Source organism: Aethalodelphis obliquidens, unplaced genomic scaffold, assembly GCF_003676395.1.
Source record: "Aethalodelphis obliquidens isolate GAN/ISIS:26980383/991018 unplaced genomic scaffold, ASM367639v1 scaffold104, whole genome shotgun sequence".
In the NCBI taxonomy this organism is placed as follows: Eukaryota; Metazoa; Chordata; class Mammalia; order Artiodactyla; family Delphinidae; genus Aethalodelphis; species Aethalodelphis obliquidens.
Window position 1 is genome coordinate 1,253,836 of NW_020838048.1, and position 16,804 is coordinate 1,270,639.

The 16,804-nt window shown below is 40.0% G+C and overlaps 2 protein-coding genes across 3 annotated transcripts in view; one reads left to right on the plus strand and one right to left on the minus strand.

The window, feature by feature from the left end:
- Positions 1 to 16,804, minus strand: part of ARHGAP6 (Rho GTPase activating protein 6) — a 487,363-nt gene that overhangs the window by 136,571 nt on the left and 333,988 nt on the right. The window lies entirely within an intron of this gene.
- AMELX (amelogenin X-linked) lies at positions 801 to 5,978 on the plus strand. Its single transcript, XM_027096557.1, has 4 exons — positions 801 to 854; positions 3,292 to 3,339; positions 4,712 to 4,756; positions 5,499 to 5,978. The coding sequence occupies exons 1-4, from the start codon at positions 801 to 803 to the stop codon at positions 5,874 to 5,876; spliced, it is 525 nt and encodes a 174-aa protein (XP_026952358.1). The 3' UTR covers positions 5,877 to 5,978.

The window sequence follows — 16,804 nt, forward strand, 5'->3', positions numbered from 1 at the left end:
AGCAATGTATTTTAGGATGGCTTATTTTGCTTCATGTTCCAAGGGTCTTATTTGCAGAATAATTACAGTGCAGTGTCAAACAAAAGGAAGATGTCATTAACTAAATATGGAATCTTTCAAATAAAAGGCATTCATAATTCATGGAATAATCACAGAATATTAGCACCATCCTCTCCCTTCCCTTCAACCACATCTTTTGCTCCACATCTGGAGCTCAGGGATATGTCACCTGAGGGTCTTGCCTGAAGTCCTACGGGTCAGAACACCTGAAACTAAATTCCACTCCTTCCTTATTCTATTTCCTCAGATGATTGGTCTTTGTTTTTAACAGTAGCAGTGCTCAGGTGGACGGTACCAAAAAACATTTCTGTGCCTCCTGGTTCTAAAAGTATCAGATACTGTGCACCTTGATGATCTCCTCAACTTTTAGAGCCAACTCTATTCTTTTAATCATTAATTATAAGCTACATTTAGCTTCTATGACTCTACAGGCTATATAGGTATAGGAAAATGGCATGCAAAGTCGTGTACTGATAGATCATTTATGTTCCTACAACTTGTTCAGCTCTCAACCTAAATGAAAAGCATCTTTATTACCACTGTAATTCCAGAAACAATAAAATGGGTTCAGAACTGGAAACCATATAGGAATGAAGTAACCTCACAAGGAATGGTCCTATCCTTTTAACCAGCAACAGACTAATATGCGTCATGTGGGTTTTATGAAGCATTAATTACGGCCATACTTGAGAAGAGATAAGAAAAGTGGGTGTTGACTTATATTTCAGGGCCATCAAGAAATGGGGACCTGGATTTTGTTTGCCTGCCTCCTGGGAGCAGCCTTCTCTATGCCCGTGAGTAAAACACCCCCTTCATAAGTCAATGTCCAATTTCACAAGCTTGGAAGTAAAAGTCTGCCCCACAGTTGGTAAACGTTAGGGTTTAAAACAGTACAAGATCAGATATCCTCAAATGTCTCTGTGTTTAAGAAACACTATGAAGAACTTGTAATTAAAAAAAAAACGGATTCCCAGATGCCAAAGATTCTGATTCAGTACGGCTGGGGTGGGACCAGGAGATTCTGATGGGACACTCAGATTGTAAATAACATCACCCATCTCTAGATGGAGGAAACTTTTGGAAGGGACCCTTGAAAGGCCTCCAGAGAAAGTACTTAATCAGCCTTAGGCGAATATTACAAAAATGTCAGTTTTCTCTAAAACCCAATTTCTCACAAGATCCAAATATTTTCGTGCTCTCCAAACTCCACTGCCGTTGTCCTTCAGAGGGTAAGATTTTGTGTTAGGAATTCCTTTCTTGACCCACCTCCCCGTTCTGAGAGGCCTCATCCTTTTGGGCGCACCTGTTAAGCACAAGACTTCCGTGTGGTTGTCTGGAATCCAACCTATGCTCAATACATATGGCTATATTTTACATTCAAACGTACCAAGGACCAGAAAGTCTGACCAATTCTCTCTAAACACAGACACAGAAGAGGTTAGGTCACATGCAGGCAAGGCAGGATCCATCTGCTTTTCCGGTGGCCTAAAGAGCAGTTGATACAACCAGAAGCCAGCAAAGCTTGAATATCTACTTCCTCTCTTCCTCTCTCACCCATAAGACCAAGATTCTGTGCTCTGCCTTCCTGAAATCCTACATTGTGGCAATTCCTAGTCCCCTGAGGGCCCCTGCATTACAAATCCAGTCCCTTTTCCACTCCTCAGTTCAACACCCCTATTCTCTGAGGGCTTCTATCAAGAAGACAGAGGAAAGGCAGTTAACTAAAACTAAAATAATTCACATTCAGATGAGAGGAATAAATCCTCTTATGAAATACGAGCATTTCAAGAGAATAGAGCCTTAATCAACTCGCTGCCTGGGGGGGGATGGTCTGCACGCTTCTCTCTCCTCTCCCTCCTCCCTCTCCCACACTCCAGGGCCAACCAGAATTCCACAATGCGGGCATCAATCACTTGGCCTCCACTTCTGAAAAGACAGAGAGTCCTGGTTTAGATAATTATTCAGGTTGTTCTTTATTTGAGCTTTAAAATTTTTCTGCCATAGAAACATCGACAGAATAATAAAAAGATGACAGAATAATGAAAAGAATCGGCCAAAACTTCATAAATCAACTCTTTCATTTTCCATGGGACTTATAATGTTTCCACTTTACCACACCCATCTTGTTTACACATTCATCGATAATTCACGCTCAGTCGTTTTTGTTGTTGTTGATGTGCTATCTACTTTGCATGCCAATTATGAGTAATCTCGTTGGTACTTAAGCACTTATCCACCTCCTGATCTATAAGGGAAGGTTTGTGAGACAATTCTCTTCTTGCTGGTATTTTCTAATTGTGTAAGAGAAACATATCATTCTTCCCAACATGGAGTGAGTGTTGAGAAATGGAATATTGCCTGCCATACCAGTAAACAAAGGATGTCACAATCCTCAGGGATTGCAGCCACCGCCACGGTGAGCTGGTGAGCCCCGAGGGAACTCAGGAAGGGAAGAATACCTGCCATCTAGCAGCCATCAGACTGCAGCCACTCCCCGCGGCGAGCCCTGAGGAAACTCAGGATATGAAAACACAGGATACTGGCCCCAGATAGCTGAGGTGCCTATCAAAGGAAGCTTTTCAGCGAGCCCAGACTCTTGCATCTTCCCATACATAGAAAAGCGCTAAATTCCTTAACTTGAGATGTCTGGTTTTGGTTAATTAACAATAATCTTTCGACGTTCAGACTACCTGCCCTTTGTTGCAAAACTTCTATATATCCTGGCTCCCCCCTTGCCTCCTTGGAGCAGTTTTCTCAGGGTTACTTGAGATGCTGTCTCCTGGGCTTGAAGTCCTAAAAATTTCTGCCGAGTACAACAGAACTCTCAACTTTTAGATTGTGAATATATTTTTAGTCGACAGTTGCATCAAGAAATGAAATGAGAGAGTAGGATAGAGCAGGATTCATTGACAGCATGGCTGGAGGGGTGTCTGAAGATCACTGGAGGATAAATGTGTGCTGGCTTCTGCCCCCAGGTCATTTAGCTGTTCTGGATCTTTTTAAAATAAGAGGGCTCCTCTCCTACACAGCGTACATGTTCAAACTAAAAGGAGACCTCAAATATATTCTGCACTATATAGATTTTTAAAAAGTAGCTTCAGTCTGTCTTAATGTGAAAATTGCATATTGACTTAATCTCTTCCTCTCTCTCTCTCTCTCTCTCTCTCTCTCTCCTTCTTTCTCTCCCTCTCCCTCATTCTTTTTCTTCTCCTTTCCCCCTCCCTATAAAAGCTACCACCTCATCCTGGGCACCCTGGTTATATCAACTTCAGCTATGAGGTAATTTTTCTCTTTACTAATTTTGACCATTGTTTGAGTTAACAATGCCCTGGGCTCTGTAAAGCATAGCGTGTTGATTCTTCATTCAAGATGTTTCTCAGTCCCACTTTTTCAGTTCTCACTACCAGCTTCCTGGTTTAAGCCCTGATGGGTCACCTCAAGCCTGCATTGCCCCAGAACACTCCTACCTGGCCTCTCTGACTCAGTTTCTCCTCTTACATGGCTATAAAATTTATCCATCATGAACTACCACTCAGGGGGACTGCATAGTAGGGCAGAAATGAACTGTGGCTGAACACCTTTGTTCTACCCCAGCCTGTAAAACATGGGGAATCAGGTAAGACGTTATTTAAGATCCTTTCCAGCTGGAAAACTCCTGCTTCTAAGATGTTCATACTCTATGCATCTCCTTCATTTGTCTTTACTGAAATATGAGCGACCGAGCGGTCTGTGAGACATTCTGTAGAGCAATGGAAAGCATGAGATTTCTAGAAATCGGGTGTGAGGCTCTCCTCAACCCCATACTAAGCATGTGACCTTGGGCAAATCATTTTCTCTCTCTGGAACTTTAGTTTCCTCATCTGGAAAAGGGAAATAAGAATAATACCCACACTTCAAAATGTTATTTGGGGAGCAAAGTAATTCAGCAATATAAAAGGTGCTTTCTTAAGTATAACTTGAACAAGGTTAAGAATTGTTCGTTGTATTGATATCAAATGTTGTACACGAAGGAGTCCCCGGGCCTGACGTGAACTGAATACATAATGTTTAGAAAGGAAGGAAACTCTTCCTTCTTTCATACGTTCAATGACAATCCATGAGTTTGTTTACTCATACAAAGTGAGGAAAAGTGTCAAAAAAATATTTGAGGCAAGATTTTCTGTTAAACCTTAAAAGGTTGACATATTTGACCTGAAAACCTGTGTTTCTAGGATGAGGGACAGTGTTTCTGCCTCCTTTATCTGTTTCATTGTGACATCAAATCAAAACAGTATATAATTAATGTTATATGACATTAATTTTCCATTTTGTTTTTCTCTTGCAAAGAACAGCAGGGGCCAGGGAATTAAACAGACTTACTACTTTTGTAACCTCTGTCGAGCTCATGTACCTCTTTAACTCTCCGTGACCTTGTCTGTGAAAGTGAGGGTGAAGATACTTGCCTCAGAGTATGTGGGAAAACATGAAAAATGTGTGTCATGGATGTAAGGTAGAGCCTCACACATAGGGAGCACCTGACAAACGTTTACCTTATTCTTTCCTCCATAGAGCGTATTTTCAGGTTGTCCGTATTGACGGGACTGCGTCAGTGAGTGTATGTTTCACGTCACTAAATCAAAACAAATGTATTCTAATGTCTCTTTCTCCTAAGGTGCTTACCCCTCTGAAGTGGTACCAGAACGTAATAAGACACCCGGTACGTAGATTATTTTTGTTGTTCTTTATTCCCTTAAAATATCAAGCATGCATTTCAATTCCCTTTTAAGTGAGGTAACATATCTATGCCACATATAGACACTAATGGGAAATCTAGTTTGTAAACTGTCATATCTATGTACACAGTTAGAAATTCTTGCACAGGGAAACATGAATAAGTGTTAATATTGTCACAATGACCAAGAAAACACTGCTACTTCTCCAGCTGGAAGTGCTGACTGAAAAAAAAATGCAGAACATGAGTGTTGTGAGTTAATTTTTATTTGGGACAAGGTGAGAACTATAGCCCAGGAGACACATTTCAAAGGGCTCTGAGAAACTGCTCCAAAGAAGTAGTGGGGAAGGTCAGTATATATGTGATTTTGGTGAAGAGGAGTACATGCAATCGAGCACAGTTTTTGCAGAAGGTTGCTGCAAGTCATGAGGAGCAGACATGAAGGATTTCAGTGCTTTTCTAGATGTGAGGAGATTGAAGAACTGGGCTCATAAAATCGTCTCCTGAAAAGAGCTAACCATCTGAAAACCTGTTCTGCCAGTTTTTCCCAGAGCACAGAGTGGCTCATTCCTGATCTCCACCCTGAACTTCTTGCAGGGGGTGTTGAAGGTCAGAAGCTGCAGTGGCTCATAATTTAATCCTTGTAGAAGCAGATGGCAAGTGACAATTTGTAGGTGACAGATGTCAATGGAGCTGATGGTAAACCTGATTCTTTGTTTCTCACCAGTACCCGTCCTACGGTTACGAACCCATGGGTGGCTGGCTGCGTCACCAAATCATTCCCGTGGTATCCCAGCAGGCTGCCCTGCAGCCTCATCACCACTTCCCCATGGTGCCAGCCCAGCAGCCCGTGGGCCCCCAGCAAACCATGATGCCAATTCCTGGCCAGCACTCCATGACTCCAAGCCAACCCCACCAGCCACACCTCCCTGTGCCCGCCCAGCAGCCCGTCCAGCCACAGCCTCACCCGCCCCTGCTGCCCCAGCCGCCTCTGCCTCCGATGTTCCCCATGCAGCCCCTGCCCCCCATGCTTCCTGACCTGCCTCTGGAGGCTTGGCCCGCAACAGACAAGACCAAGCGGGAGGAAGCGGTGAGTACACCCTGAAGTCGCTGCAACACCTACGAAAACGGTAAAGCGAGACTAGCCCCCAGAGTTCTCAATTCCCACACAATCCAAGGCCTGGAGTTTCAGTAGCAACAGTCTGATGACTCTGTGAGTCCAAGCCTGTACTGTAAGTTTCTATTATAAATGCGTTTATCTACATGGCTTAGTAATTAAGACCGTAGCTTTCACGGTGGGTTTAAATTCTATAATTACTTTGAATTCCTACCAGAATATATATTATTGAAACCTGTTAATTTTAAGGACAACACTATAAGGGAATATTAGTTCTCCTTATCTTTCAAAGGTTTGACCATCAAGAATAGGCTAGAATTGCACTGAAGATTTTTAAAAAGGGTAATTTTTGACAGTGAGGGGATGCAAATATTTGAACGGGTAGGTGGGAAATCTCTTTAAGAACCTAAAAGAAAATTACTTGTCTGAAGTGGTTTTTAATCCAACCTGGAGGAGGCTAAGCTAGACACATTGCTAGATTCCTTTTTCAGTGCTGGGATTCTACAGATTAAGCTTTTAGCAAGAAGTCTTCACAATTAAGCACAAAATATCCTTTCATTACAGAAAGCTCTTGCAAATGAGTGGGAAATAGTCAATAAAATAAGTGACCCTTATCCGTATATATAAATCCTTACTTGTGTGTATATGAGATTATATAATTCTACTGCATGTATGAATTCAAATGTAATTCCAAGTTATAAATGCTATCGATGATCTTCTACTGAGAAAGTGAGGAGTGAGGGAGAAATGACCTGGATGGGAAGCCAGGATATCTGGGCTCCTGTTCCGGCTTTGCACCCAAACAGGAGATGGTATTGCACAAGTCACTTCAAATTTATGGGTGTTTTCCCTTCTTTAAAATGAGAGAAAGCAACTAAATCAGATAATTTTCAAGCCTCTAAGAACAGATACCATAGTTTTCCAATAAAATTATATGTTATATATGGCTTCAAAATTATGGGCATATTTGTGGAGAATACAGAGCATATTTGAAAATTGACTGTATCCCAAATAAGCTGGTGCCAATAGTGGATTATTCTACTCTAAGGCACATGTTCCCTGTTTGTACAGAAAATGCATTTATTTATCTCTTTATTAGTAGTTAAGGCCATGAACTTTATAAACATTGCCAGAGCTATTTATGGAAAGGTGACTTCGGGTAGGTAGTTTGAACTCTTTAAAATTCCCATGTAAAATTAGAGTATAATAATAAATGCTGGAGAGGGTGTGGAGAAAAGGGAACCCTCTTGCACTGTTGGTGGGAATGTAAATTGACACAGCCACTATGGAGAACAGCATGGAGGTTCCTTAAAAAACTAAAAATAGAACTACCATACGACCCAGCAATCCCACTACTGGGCATATACCCTGAGAAAACCAAAATTCAAAAAGAGACATGTACCACAATGTTCATTGCAGCACTATTTACAATAGCCAGGACATGGAAGCAACCTAAGTGTCCATCGACAGATGAATGGATAAAGAAGATGTGGCACATATACACAATGGAATATTACTCAGCCATAAAAAGAAATGAAATTGAGGTATTTGTAGTGAGGTGGATGGACCTAGAGTCTGTCATACAGAGTGAAGTAAGTCAGAAAGAGAAAAACAAATATCGTATGCTAACACATATATATGGAATCTAAAAAAAAAATAAAGGTTCTGAAGAACCAGGGGCAGGACAGGAATAAAGACGCAGACGTAGAGAATGGACTTGAGGACACGGGGAGGGGGAAGGGTAAGCTGGGACGAAGTGAGAGAGAGGCGTGGACATATATACACTACCAAACGTAAAATAGAGAGCTAGTGGGAAGCAGCCGCATAGCACAAGGGAGATCAGCTCGGTGCTCTGTGTCCACCTAGAGGGGTGGGATAGGGAGGGTGGGAGGGAGGGAGACGCAAGAGGGAGGAGACATGGGGATATATGTATATGTATAACTGATTCACTTTGTTATAAAGCAGAAGCTAACACACCATTGTAAAGCAATTATACGCCAATAAAGATGTTAAAAAGAATAATAAAATAAAATTAGAATATAAATAGTGATAGCTTCTTAGAGTTGTCTTATGGAAAATAAAATAAAGTGATGAGTTCAGCGCCAGGCATGCAGAAAGTACTCAACAAAAAGCAGCAACTGTTATTTTATTATTGAATAATAGTTTTAAGCGTTCTGAAGGCAGGGGCCTCCATCCTGGACACCTCGTATCTAAAGACAGTGACATAACAAAGCAAGTTTGAAAATTATAGAGTTCAACTTCAATGGCTGTAATATTGTTTTGGCAAAACTGAAGCCGTATGTGTGACTGTACCTGATACTCACTAGGAATATTTGTCAATTGTTTTACTTGCTCTTTTTGCTTTTTTTTCCCCCAGGATTGAAAGATCAGAAAATGAGAACAGGTATTCCAGTTGCTTTCAGAATGACACAAGAACACAAGGAACGATTTGTTCCTACCATCACTTAGCAAATTCTGTAACTGAAAAGTACCTTTAGCAAACAATAAAATGTTTGAAAGACCATTCATGTCTTTGTGTTGAATTAAACTTAAAATTTCATGTCACTTGAAAGAAGATGTAATAAATGGCTCTTCTTGAATAAGACAGGAGCTGCTCATTTACACCTACAAGTTGACAATTCTGCATGCAAATGAGGACTATATTTCTTTGTGGAGAAAATTAAAATTACACCATCTCAAATCTTTTAAAAAACAGAAGTTTATACTGTAGTTGTAATAGTTGATAACGTGAAAAATTATGAACACGTATAGTCACTGAACCTGAACCAAAAGAAGGGAAGTTTACACGAAGAATTCTTTACATTAAAAAAGATAAGATTTTAGGATAAATCCAAGGAGAAATATGCCAAGACACATATTAATCAAACTGTCAAAAATTAAATACAAAGAAAACATATTAAAAGCAGCAAGGGAAAAACAAATAACACACAAGGGAATCCCCATAAGGTTAACAGCTGATCTTTCAGCAGAAACTCTGCAAGCCAGAAGGGACTGGCAGGACATATTTAAAGTGATGAAGGAGAAAAACCTGTGACAAAGCGAGAGAGAGGCATGGACATATATACACTACCAAACGTAAGGTAGATAGCTAGTGGGAAGCAGCCGCATAGCACAGGGAGATCAGCTCGGTGCTTTGTGACCATCTGGAGGGGTGGGATAGGGAGGGTCGAAGGGAAGGAGACGCAAGAGGGAAGAGATATGGGAACATATACATATGTATAAATGATTCACTTTGTTATAAAGCAGAAACTAACACACCATTGTAAAGCAATTATACTCCAATAAAGATGTATAAAATAAATAAAAATAAAGTCTTTATTGAATTAAAAAAAAGCCCAATTAAGCACTACAGAGCATATTACAGAAATATTTGATGAACAAAAAAAAAAAAAAAAAAGATAAGATTTTGAGAAACATTTCTATTACAAAACAAATTAAAACTTGGAACGCTGCCTTTACACTACACCACATTAGTAACCAAACTCTGGTCTTGCGATCTATCTCATTCTACTGAAAGTGATTTTTTGATGAAATTATGTGGTACGTATAATGATGTACTGAATTGTAAATTATTGAGGTAGTTTTCCTAAGAAAACTTCTACGAAATGGAGCTTTAAATAGAGAATCACAGGGATTTTAATACAAGTCATTTCTTTCACTTCATCATCTTTAAGATGATAAATTCTACTGTACAGTCTTCAAAATGTTAACAGATGCATAAAATGGACTCAATACAAGTTTCCTTTCCCACTTATGTTTATATTTGAATCCTTTTTCCTCCTACACCCGAACAGAATTGTAAACAGTCTTTTTAGGGTTTATATTACACAGTACCCACAGTAACTTTATTCTAATACCTTTATGATTAAGGCCCCTTAATCATTTTCTGGAATGAATAAACATAACTTTACTGGGAGGGTGTTGATATTCAAACAAATAACTTGATTTTAAAGAATTCAGAGTCAATAAAAAGGCAGGAAAGCTCTTAATCAATTGGCATAGGCCAATTCTAATCAATTTAGTAAATATTTATTCATCACCTTTTAGGGCAAAGCACTATTCCATGTCCTGATAAAAATGGTAAGTCCCCATCCTTAAGGAATCTAGAATCTACCAAAGAGATAAAATAAGCTCACAGATAATGATAAGAGAAGGCCTAATACTATTAACACTGTGACAGAAGTATAGTCAAAATGCCCTGGCAAATGTGGCAGACATCGTTAGCTAGGTGTGCAACACCTTTCCTCACCACTCCTTCCTTGTCGGCTGTGCTGGAATTAATCCGAGCATCGGGCCTTCCACAAACTCAGGAGAGAGGAGCTCCCTCCCCTGTCCCACGGAACGCATGTTCGCTCCTCCAGTTACCATATCCATACCAAATGCGGCATCTGTTTCCCTTGCTAGTGACTGATTTAGGGATTGGTTGTGGTGGAACTTAAACAATGAATGAGGCCAAAAGGGAAGTCTAGTAGGAGAGGAGGAGCTTCTGGGGAAAAGAATTACCCTCTAATTTAAGATGTATACATACATGCTAGGAAAAAGTGCTGTCCTGTCTTTGGATCTATTCGTTGGAGGATGTGATGCCTAGAGTTGTGTCTGCCATCTTGTGACCAGGAGGGGCAAGTGGCAAGGCAGAAAGCCCCTAGGTCGTTGGTGGCAGCATCGTGTCCCTGAATTAACCAACCTTGGAACCACCTATCTCTAGATGAATGATACACACTCTATTTCTATGCTAGTGTCTTTCAGTTGTGGGTCACAATTGATTAGTGGGTCATGACATCAGTATCAGGACCCCTATCATTTATGATGTGCCAGCAAACTTTCTCTTCCAACAATGTAAAGCTTCTATGGCCAGGACTAAGGAGAATTATTTTGTCAATGACTTTCCTGAAAAAAACAATCCGATAGGAAGATAGATAGAAATACATATCCTGGTGTATTCTCCAAAATATATGCCTCCACCATACTCTGCCTTCCACAGCTCACGAAAATATTGCCATTATGTTTACTCCTACTGAGAAACATTTCAAGGGTGTAAGGAATGATGTTACTCGAAGACTGTGTGTGATATTGGAAAGAACACAGACTTCGGAGTCAGACTGGGGCTGCTTTCAATTTTTCTGATCTAAGAGGATTCTCTATTTAGGAAAGCCATGGACAAAATAATTCTCCTTTTATAATCATTCAAATTATATATATGCATATATATATATATATTCAAATCATTTTTTGAATTACAGGGAAAATGTCAGGTTTTGGACTCTGAAGACTACTCACTGTGGTATGAGATGTACTGCATAAGTTAATTTTATAAGAAACTGAAACTTGTGTATTAAATGCCCAAACGTGTGTTTTAACATAATCATCTTCATCACAGTCTTCTACGATGGACAGGCATATTAATCACAACAGAGCATCTGTTTGATGGCCCAGAATGAGACTTATGGACACCCATCAGTGAACTGTGTTGTCTTGGAAATTCAGAGGTAATAATGCTGTTATGCCTGTTTTAAATTGCCCTGTATTGCTTTGTCGTTCTAACCATTCCTTTCTGCTCCTGGCTATCCCTTCTTCTTTGTGTTAATGTATATTTACACCTTCCGATATGTAGCTTACTATGTATATATATTCTTCCTAACAAAATAAAGTGTGTTGACCTTTGGATTGTTATTCTGGAAGTTCCAACAGTCACTCTGAGACTATTTTATTTCCTGATTGCCTAACTGTGGCAGATGGCTGCAATGGACAAAATACATGTAGGTGTATGTGGCTATCACTACATAGTGTAACAAAGCTGATAAAAACTGAATAAAACGAGCATTTCTAATTAATTAAAACTCAGGCTTAGTCAGCCACCCAATGTTGTACGTTTCTGAATCATATATGGAAGAAAAATCACTAGATACTAATGACCAAGACTCAAAGTATCGGTTGAAGTAAATAGCAATACTGATCATAAATGCACTAATAAACCCAAACTTATACATAAAGACTTCTGAAATCCGTAAAAAAGCAAAAGTATATTATTTAACAAGCTGTGCTATGTCTTTGAGATGAAGCGAAAAGATACAGATGAAGTTGAGTAGACCACCTCAAGGAAACTCCCATCTCACCATAACCACTCCCATGTCACTAGTACATTTGAAATCTGCTCTGCTATCATTCACTGCTTGCTAGTGAGACTTCAATATGCATAATTTTTTCCAGGGTGCAAATACACGTATAGGAACTACCCCTAGAGAGTCATCAAAATGCACGGAAAGATATGTTCAAAGATGTTGATTACAGCATTATGTATAAGAGGGAGAAACTGGACCTCACATAAATTTTCCTATATGTATCTGAAGGAATTGTGTGATAAAAAGGATGCTCTAGAAGAAAATTTATTAGTGGAGAAAATGTGATAAAGTAAAATTTAAGACCAAGACTATACCATATGTGAATATTACACATCACCATAACATGTAAATAATTTAAACACACATACATAGATGTGCATAGAAAAAAAACTAGGAGGAAGATACATCTGTTTGTATGAAGGTCCAATTTTTCTACAAAAAACATAAATTACTTCTGTAATCAGGAAAAATTTAATTTTTTTAAAGTTTGTTTTCCCTTTCTCCCGCTTTAATCCAGACACACCCCCTTCCTTCAGTTCCCTTTGATGTGAGTTTTGGATCTTGGTGGGCCCCCTGCAGGTAAATTCCAAGCACAAATCAGTTCATATGTACTTGATTTTTTGGAGCAATATTTGGACCAAAGAAAGGTGAAGGGAAAGGGGCAACTGGCTTTAGCAGGAACAAAAACGAACAATACAATCAAACAGCAAAGAAGATATGAGCCTTATAAAGTTAAGGGATAAGAATTAGAAACAACAAAAATAAAATAAAATAGAAATGACCATCGAGGCAGCTCCTGCTGAAATTCTATCAAAGATTAACTGCATTCAACGAGCAGGCAGGTCAAAGAGAAAACTCAATGTCTAAGCCCTAAACCCTTAAAGAGAGGTGGCTTGTGGTGACTTTCCAAATTAAATGGGTTCTCTTTTGATTCAAATAATACCTGAACTATTGCTGACTTAAAATTAGTTAATTATCTAATTTTACTTTTGGGCTTCAGCTAGCTATAATGTACATTTTTCTCTCCTATGCTTAATTACATTCGGTCTGAATCATCTGAAGAGCTCAACCTCAATCAGTAACAACTCCAATTAACCAGAAAATGCACACAGTTCACTTATTAGAAAAGGCAAAGGAAAATGCAATCTAAGAAGCTAATTTCCAGGCTGCATTTTCATAACCACCTATCTTTTTTTTTTTTTTAGGTGAAGTTTGGTTTTATTAAATTGAAAACAATTTGAAAGAAAACTCAAGGTTGGAATCTTACTTATTTAAATTAATGAGTAATGCTTATTACTCATTGCCAGATGTATGGCTCTCGGATGATGAGCTGTTTGGAAGGCAAGAGCCTTTTCACAAGCAAAGCAGCAAAATTAGAAAAAAAGTGTAAAGTGTTACTATAATATAAAAAATGTACAATTAGCATGCATTGAGGATGGGAATCAAAGGATTACCTGGAGGTAATCTTCACTTAGAGACAGGAATAGTTGTCACATTTTCCAAATCAAAATTTAGATATGTAGGGCGATAATATAACGGAATATTTAAAATCAGACTGGCAATTATGCTCTACGCTTGCACCGTTCAGTACGCATCCTCACGTGGCTATTCAAATTTTTAAAAATTCAAATGAAATAAAATTTAAAATTCAGTTCCTCAAGTCACACTAGATACATTTTAAGTGCTAAAAGGCCACATGGGGCTAGTGGCTACCATACAGAACAGATACAGAACATTTCTGTCACCACCGAGAGTTTTACTAGACAGCGCTGCTCTATACACTGCTTCCTGAAGTAGAAAAGCAACTCTTACGAGTTCCAAGATTTTAAACAAAAGATGAAACAGAACAGATTTGCTGGTTAAAACTGAACATGTCCAGCCATTTTCCAAGCATTCCAGGAATCACGATCTTGTAGGGGAATTTTCGAAGAGCTGTAGAAGTGCCCTTCGCTTCGTCAGGTCGAATAACGCACTCCAAAATGGTTTCCCCTCTAGTTTTCTTTTAAAATAGACAAATCCAGAGTTCCACTAAATTAATTTTTCTTGTAAGAGACACTAATTTAGTTCCAAAGAAATGGTCATTTATTTTCAGACCTCTACCAGCCACGTCCACGCTGGCGGTACCAGGTGGGGGCTGCCCTTGACCTAGGCCTTCACTGGAAACAGGCCAAAGTGTAAGCTGATGGAAAGATAAAAGAAAAAACTAACAAACTTTTGTCCATCCCTGAGGGTGGCTGACTGCCTGTAAGCGTTGGAAAATATTTACATTCTTTCCTATTTTGTGGTTCAAACCAACAGCGCAACATAGGACAAATGGGTGCGTACACACACACACACACACACACGCATACACGCCAACTGAGTTTACCTGCAGTAAAAGGACATATGTGGAGACATATACCATTTGAACAACTTGAAATTTTAAACAAAACTTCTCTCCACTCTAATCATGTAGAGACTGAGACACTGTATGGCTATTGTATCCGTTATCATCACCAAGGTACATGATACTTCTATCAAGAGAAAAAGGTCAGTTGCTCACTTTATTTACAAGCAATGTCCAGTTGACCACTTCCTCTCCCAACTCAACACAAATGAAAACACTGACTTTTCCCCTAAATCTGAAGTGTGCCCCTCAGTAGTAACCACTTGCCAGAAATACTAATACCGAGTTTAAGGCCAAGACTTTAAAAGAATACAAAATAGCAAGGAACTGTATTCACTTTTTAAAAAAGAGATCTGACTGTGAATGGCTTAACACGGAAATCACAAGAGAAAAATGATTTCAAACGATTTCCCACATTACCAGAACAGAGTGGTCTCTAGGTGGGTTCCATATTGCTTTAATAAAATAGCCATCAGTCTACGTCTGTTGTGAAATTCTTGTTAATCAGAATTTTTACTTACTGTTTTGTGACTTGGCTTCTAATTCCTTTTGCCCCCATTTGGTCTAGAGCCTTATCAGCAGGGGTCACTGGCTGAAATTTACTTATTCAAAACCACTTCCCTGCTGGGAAGAATTCATCCTGGCTTCATCTGAAACACCTGACTCTTCTGAGAAGATAAACAATACTTGAGGAATAAGATAGGGCTGGGAGTGGTGAGGAGAGAAGAGGTTGAGGTGGGAGGAAAGAAATGGTCATTTAGGTCCCAAAATATTTGCCTCGATAAATCACACCTGAATTATCCATCAGAAAAAAAATCCAGTTCGGTGAAGCCCCCTCACAACTGCCATGCGCTATGGTCAACAGAAAATAGCCCAGGGTCCAGCATTTCTTCTCTTTTTATTAATCAAAAATATTCACAACAATGTTAAATAACTTCCTCAGAACAGCCAAGTCTTGTTTTCCCCTCCAAAGAATTTTCCACGCTTCGAATTTGTCTGTGGAATGCGGGGGCTCTGGGGTCAGTGAAGTGTCCACACAAGGGCAAGGATGGCTTCCCAGTGGGGTGTCTGGGTTCAAGCTGTCCGGGTTCACAATCATGACCTTTGCCTACCTGCTGTGGAAACCTGGACAAGTCTCTTAGCCTCTCTGTGCCTCAATGTCTTCATCTGTAAGTCGTACTAACATCCACCTCCGGGTCCTTTCATGTCAGTGAGCTCCAAGTTCCATAAATGTTGGCTACCACTCTTATATTCAGAAAGGGAGCCTTCTCCTGGCTCTGTAGGCCCACAAAGGGAACACTACACGGTTGGAAGCAGGGACGATACAGGATTTGGAAATAACATGGAAGTTTTCTAGGCCGAAGGCTCCAAAGTCGAACACATCTGTCAGGTCTCAATGTGCCTTCTCTGACATAGAGCTACCTGGACACCTCCCTTACTGACTGCTACACTGCATGATCCCTGCGTTCTCCTATCTGACATCCCCCGAGGCTGTCCTTCGCCACCCCCCAAGGTCACTCTAAGGGTAGTAGGAGAGTAAATCCACCAGGAGGGTGGCATGGACTGCACAAGGCTCATTGGAGGCCAAAGCATTAGACCTCCTCTCTCTGAATGTCTTCCTTTCACCTGCTTGGTAAGGCCTGGCCCCCGTGTATACTGACTTCCAACTCTGAACCTTCCCTTGTCACTCTGGCGTTGGTCACAGTTCAGCTAATTCCACTTTAGGGATTTCTCTACCAAACTGTTTTTCACTAGAGCAGTGGTTCTCAACCAGGCGGCTGTGCCTTCTAGGGGACATCTGGAGATGTCTGGGGTCATAATGGGTGTGTGTGTGTATGTGTGTGGATGGGGGTTGAAGTGGTACCATCGGTAGCTAGTACGGAGAGACCAGGGATGCTGTTGATACTCCTCCAATGCACAAGACAGACCCCACAACAAAGAATCGTCCAGCCTTGAATGTCAACACTGCTCAAGTTGAGAAACCCTACTCTGGAAACAACGCCAATGTTGAATCATACTGTGTGTTCAGAACTTAACATAAGAAAGAAAGAGACTCTGAACAAATGTACGACTCTGTGTGCGTTTCTAAAACGTCATCGAGAAAGAAAAACCAAAAGCTCACATCTTAAAGTTAGTAAACTTGATACAGGATCTCATACAAAGGGCTTTTCACTTCTTGCACCCACTGCATCAGAAAAATCTAAAGAGCTTGGGGAGTGACCAGGCTATTAAAGGACACTTGCAAGATGAAGAGACGGTCACTTCAAGGTTAAATCAGCTGATGTCTCTAAGTCAAAGCCCTTCTGCAGAAATTAGAAGAGCTGCTTCTTCTGAAGCTACATAAAAGTGGGTGCATTACCTGAGTAACAGAGAGGAGAAAAATAACCAGG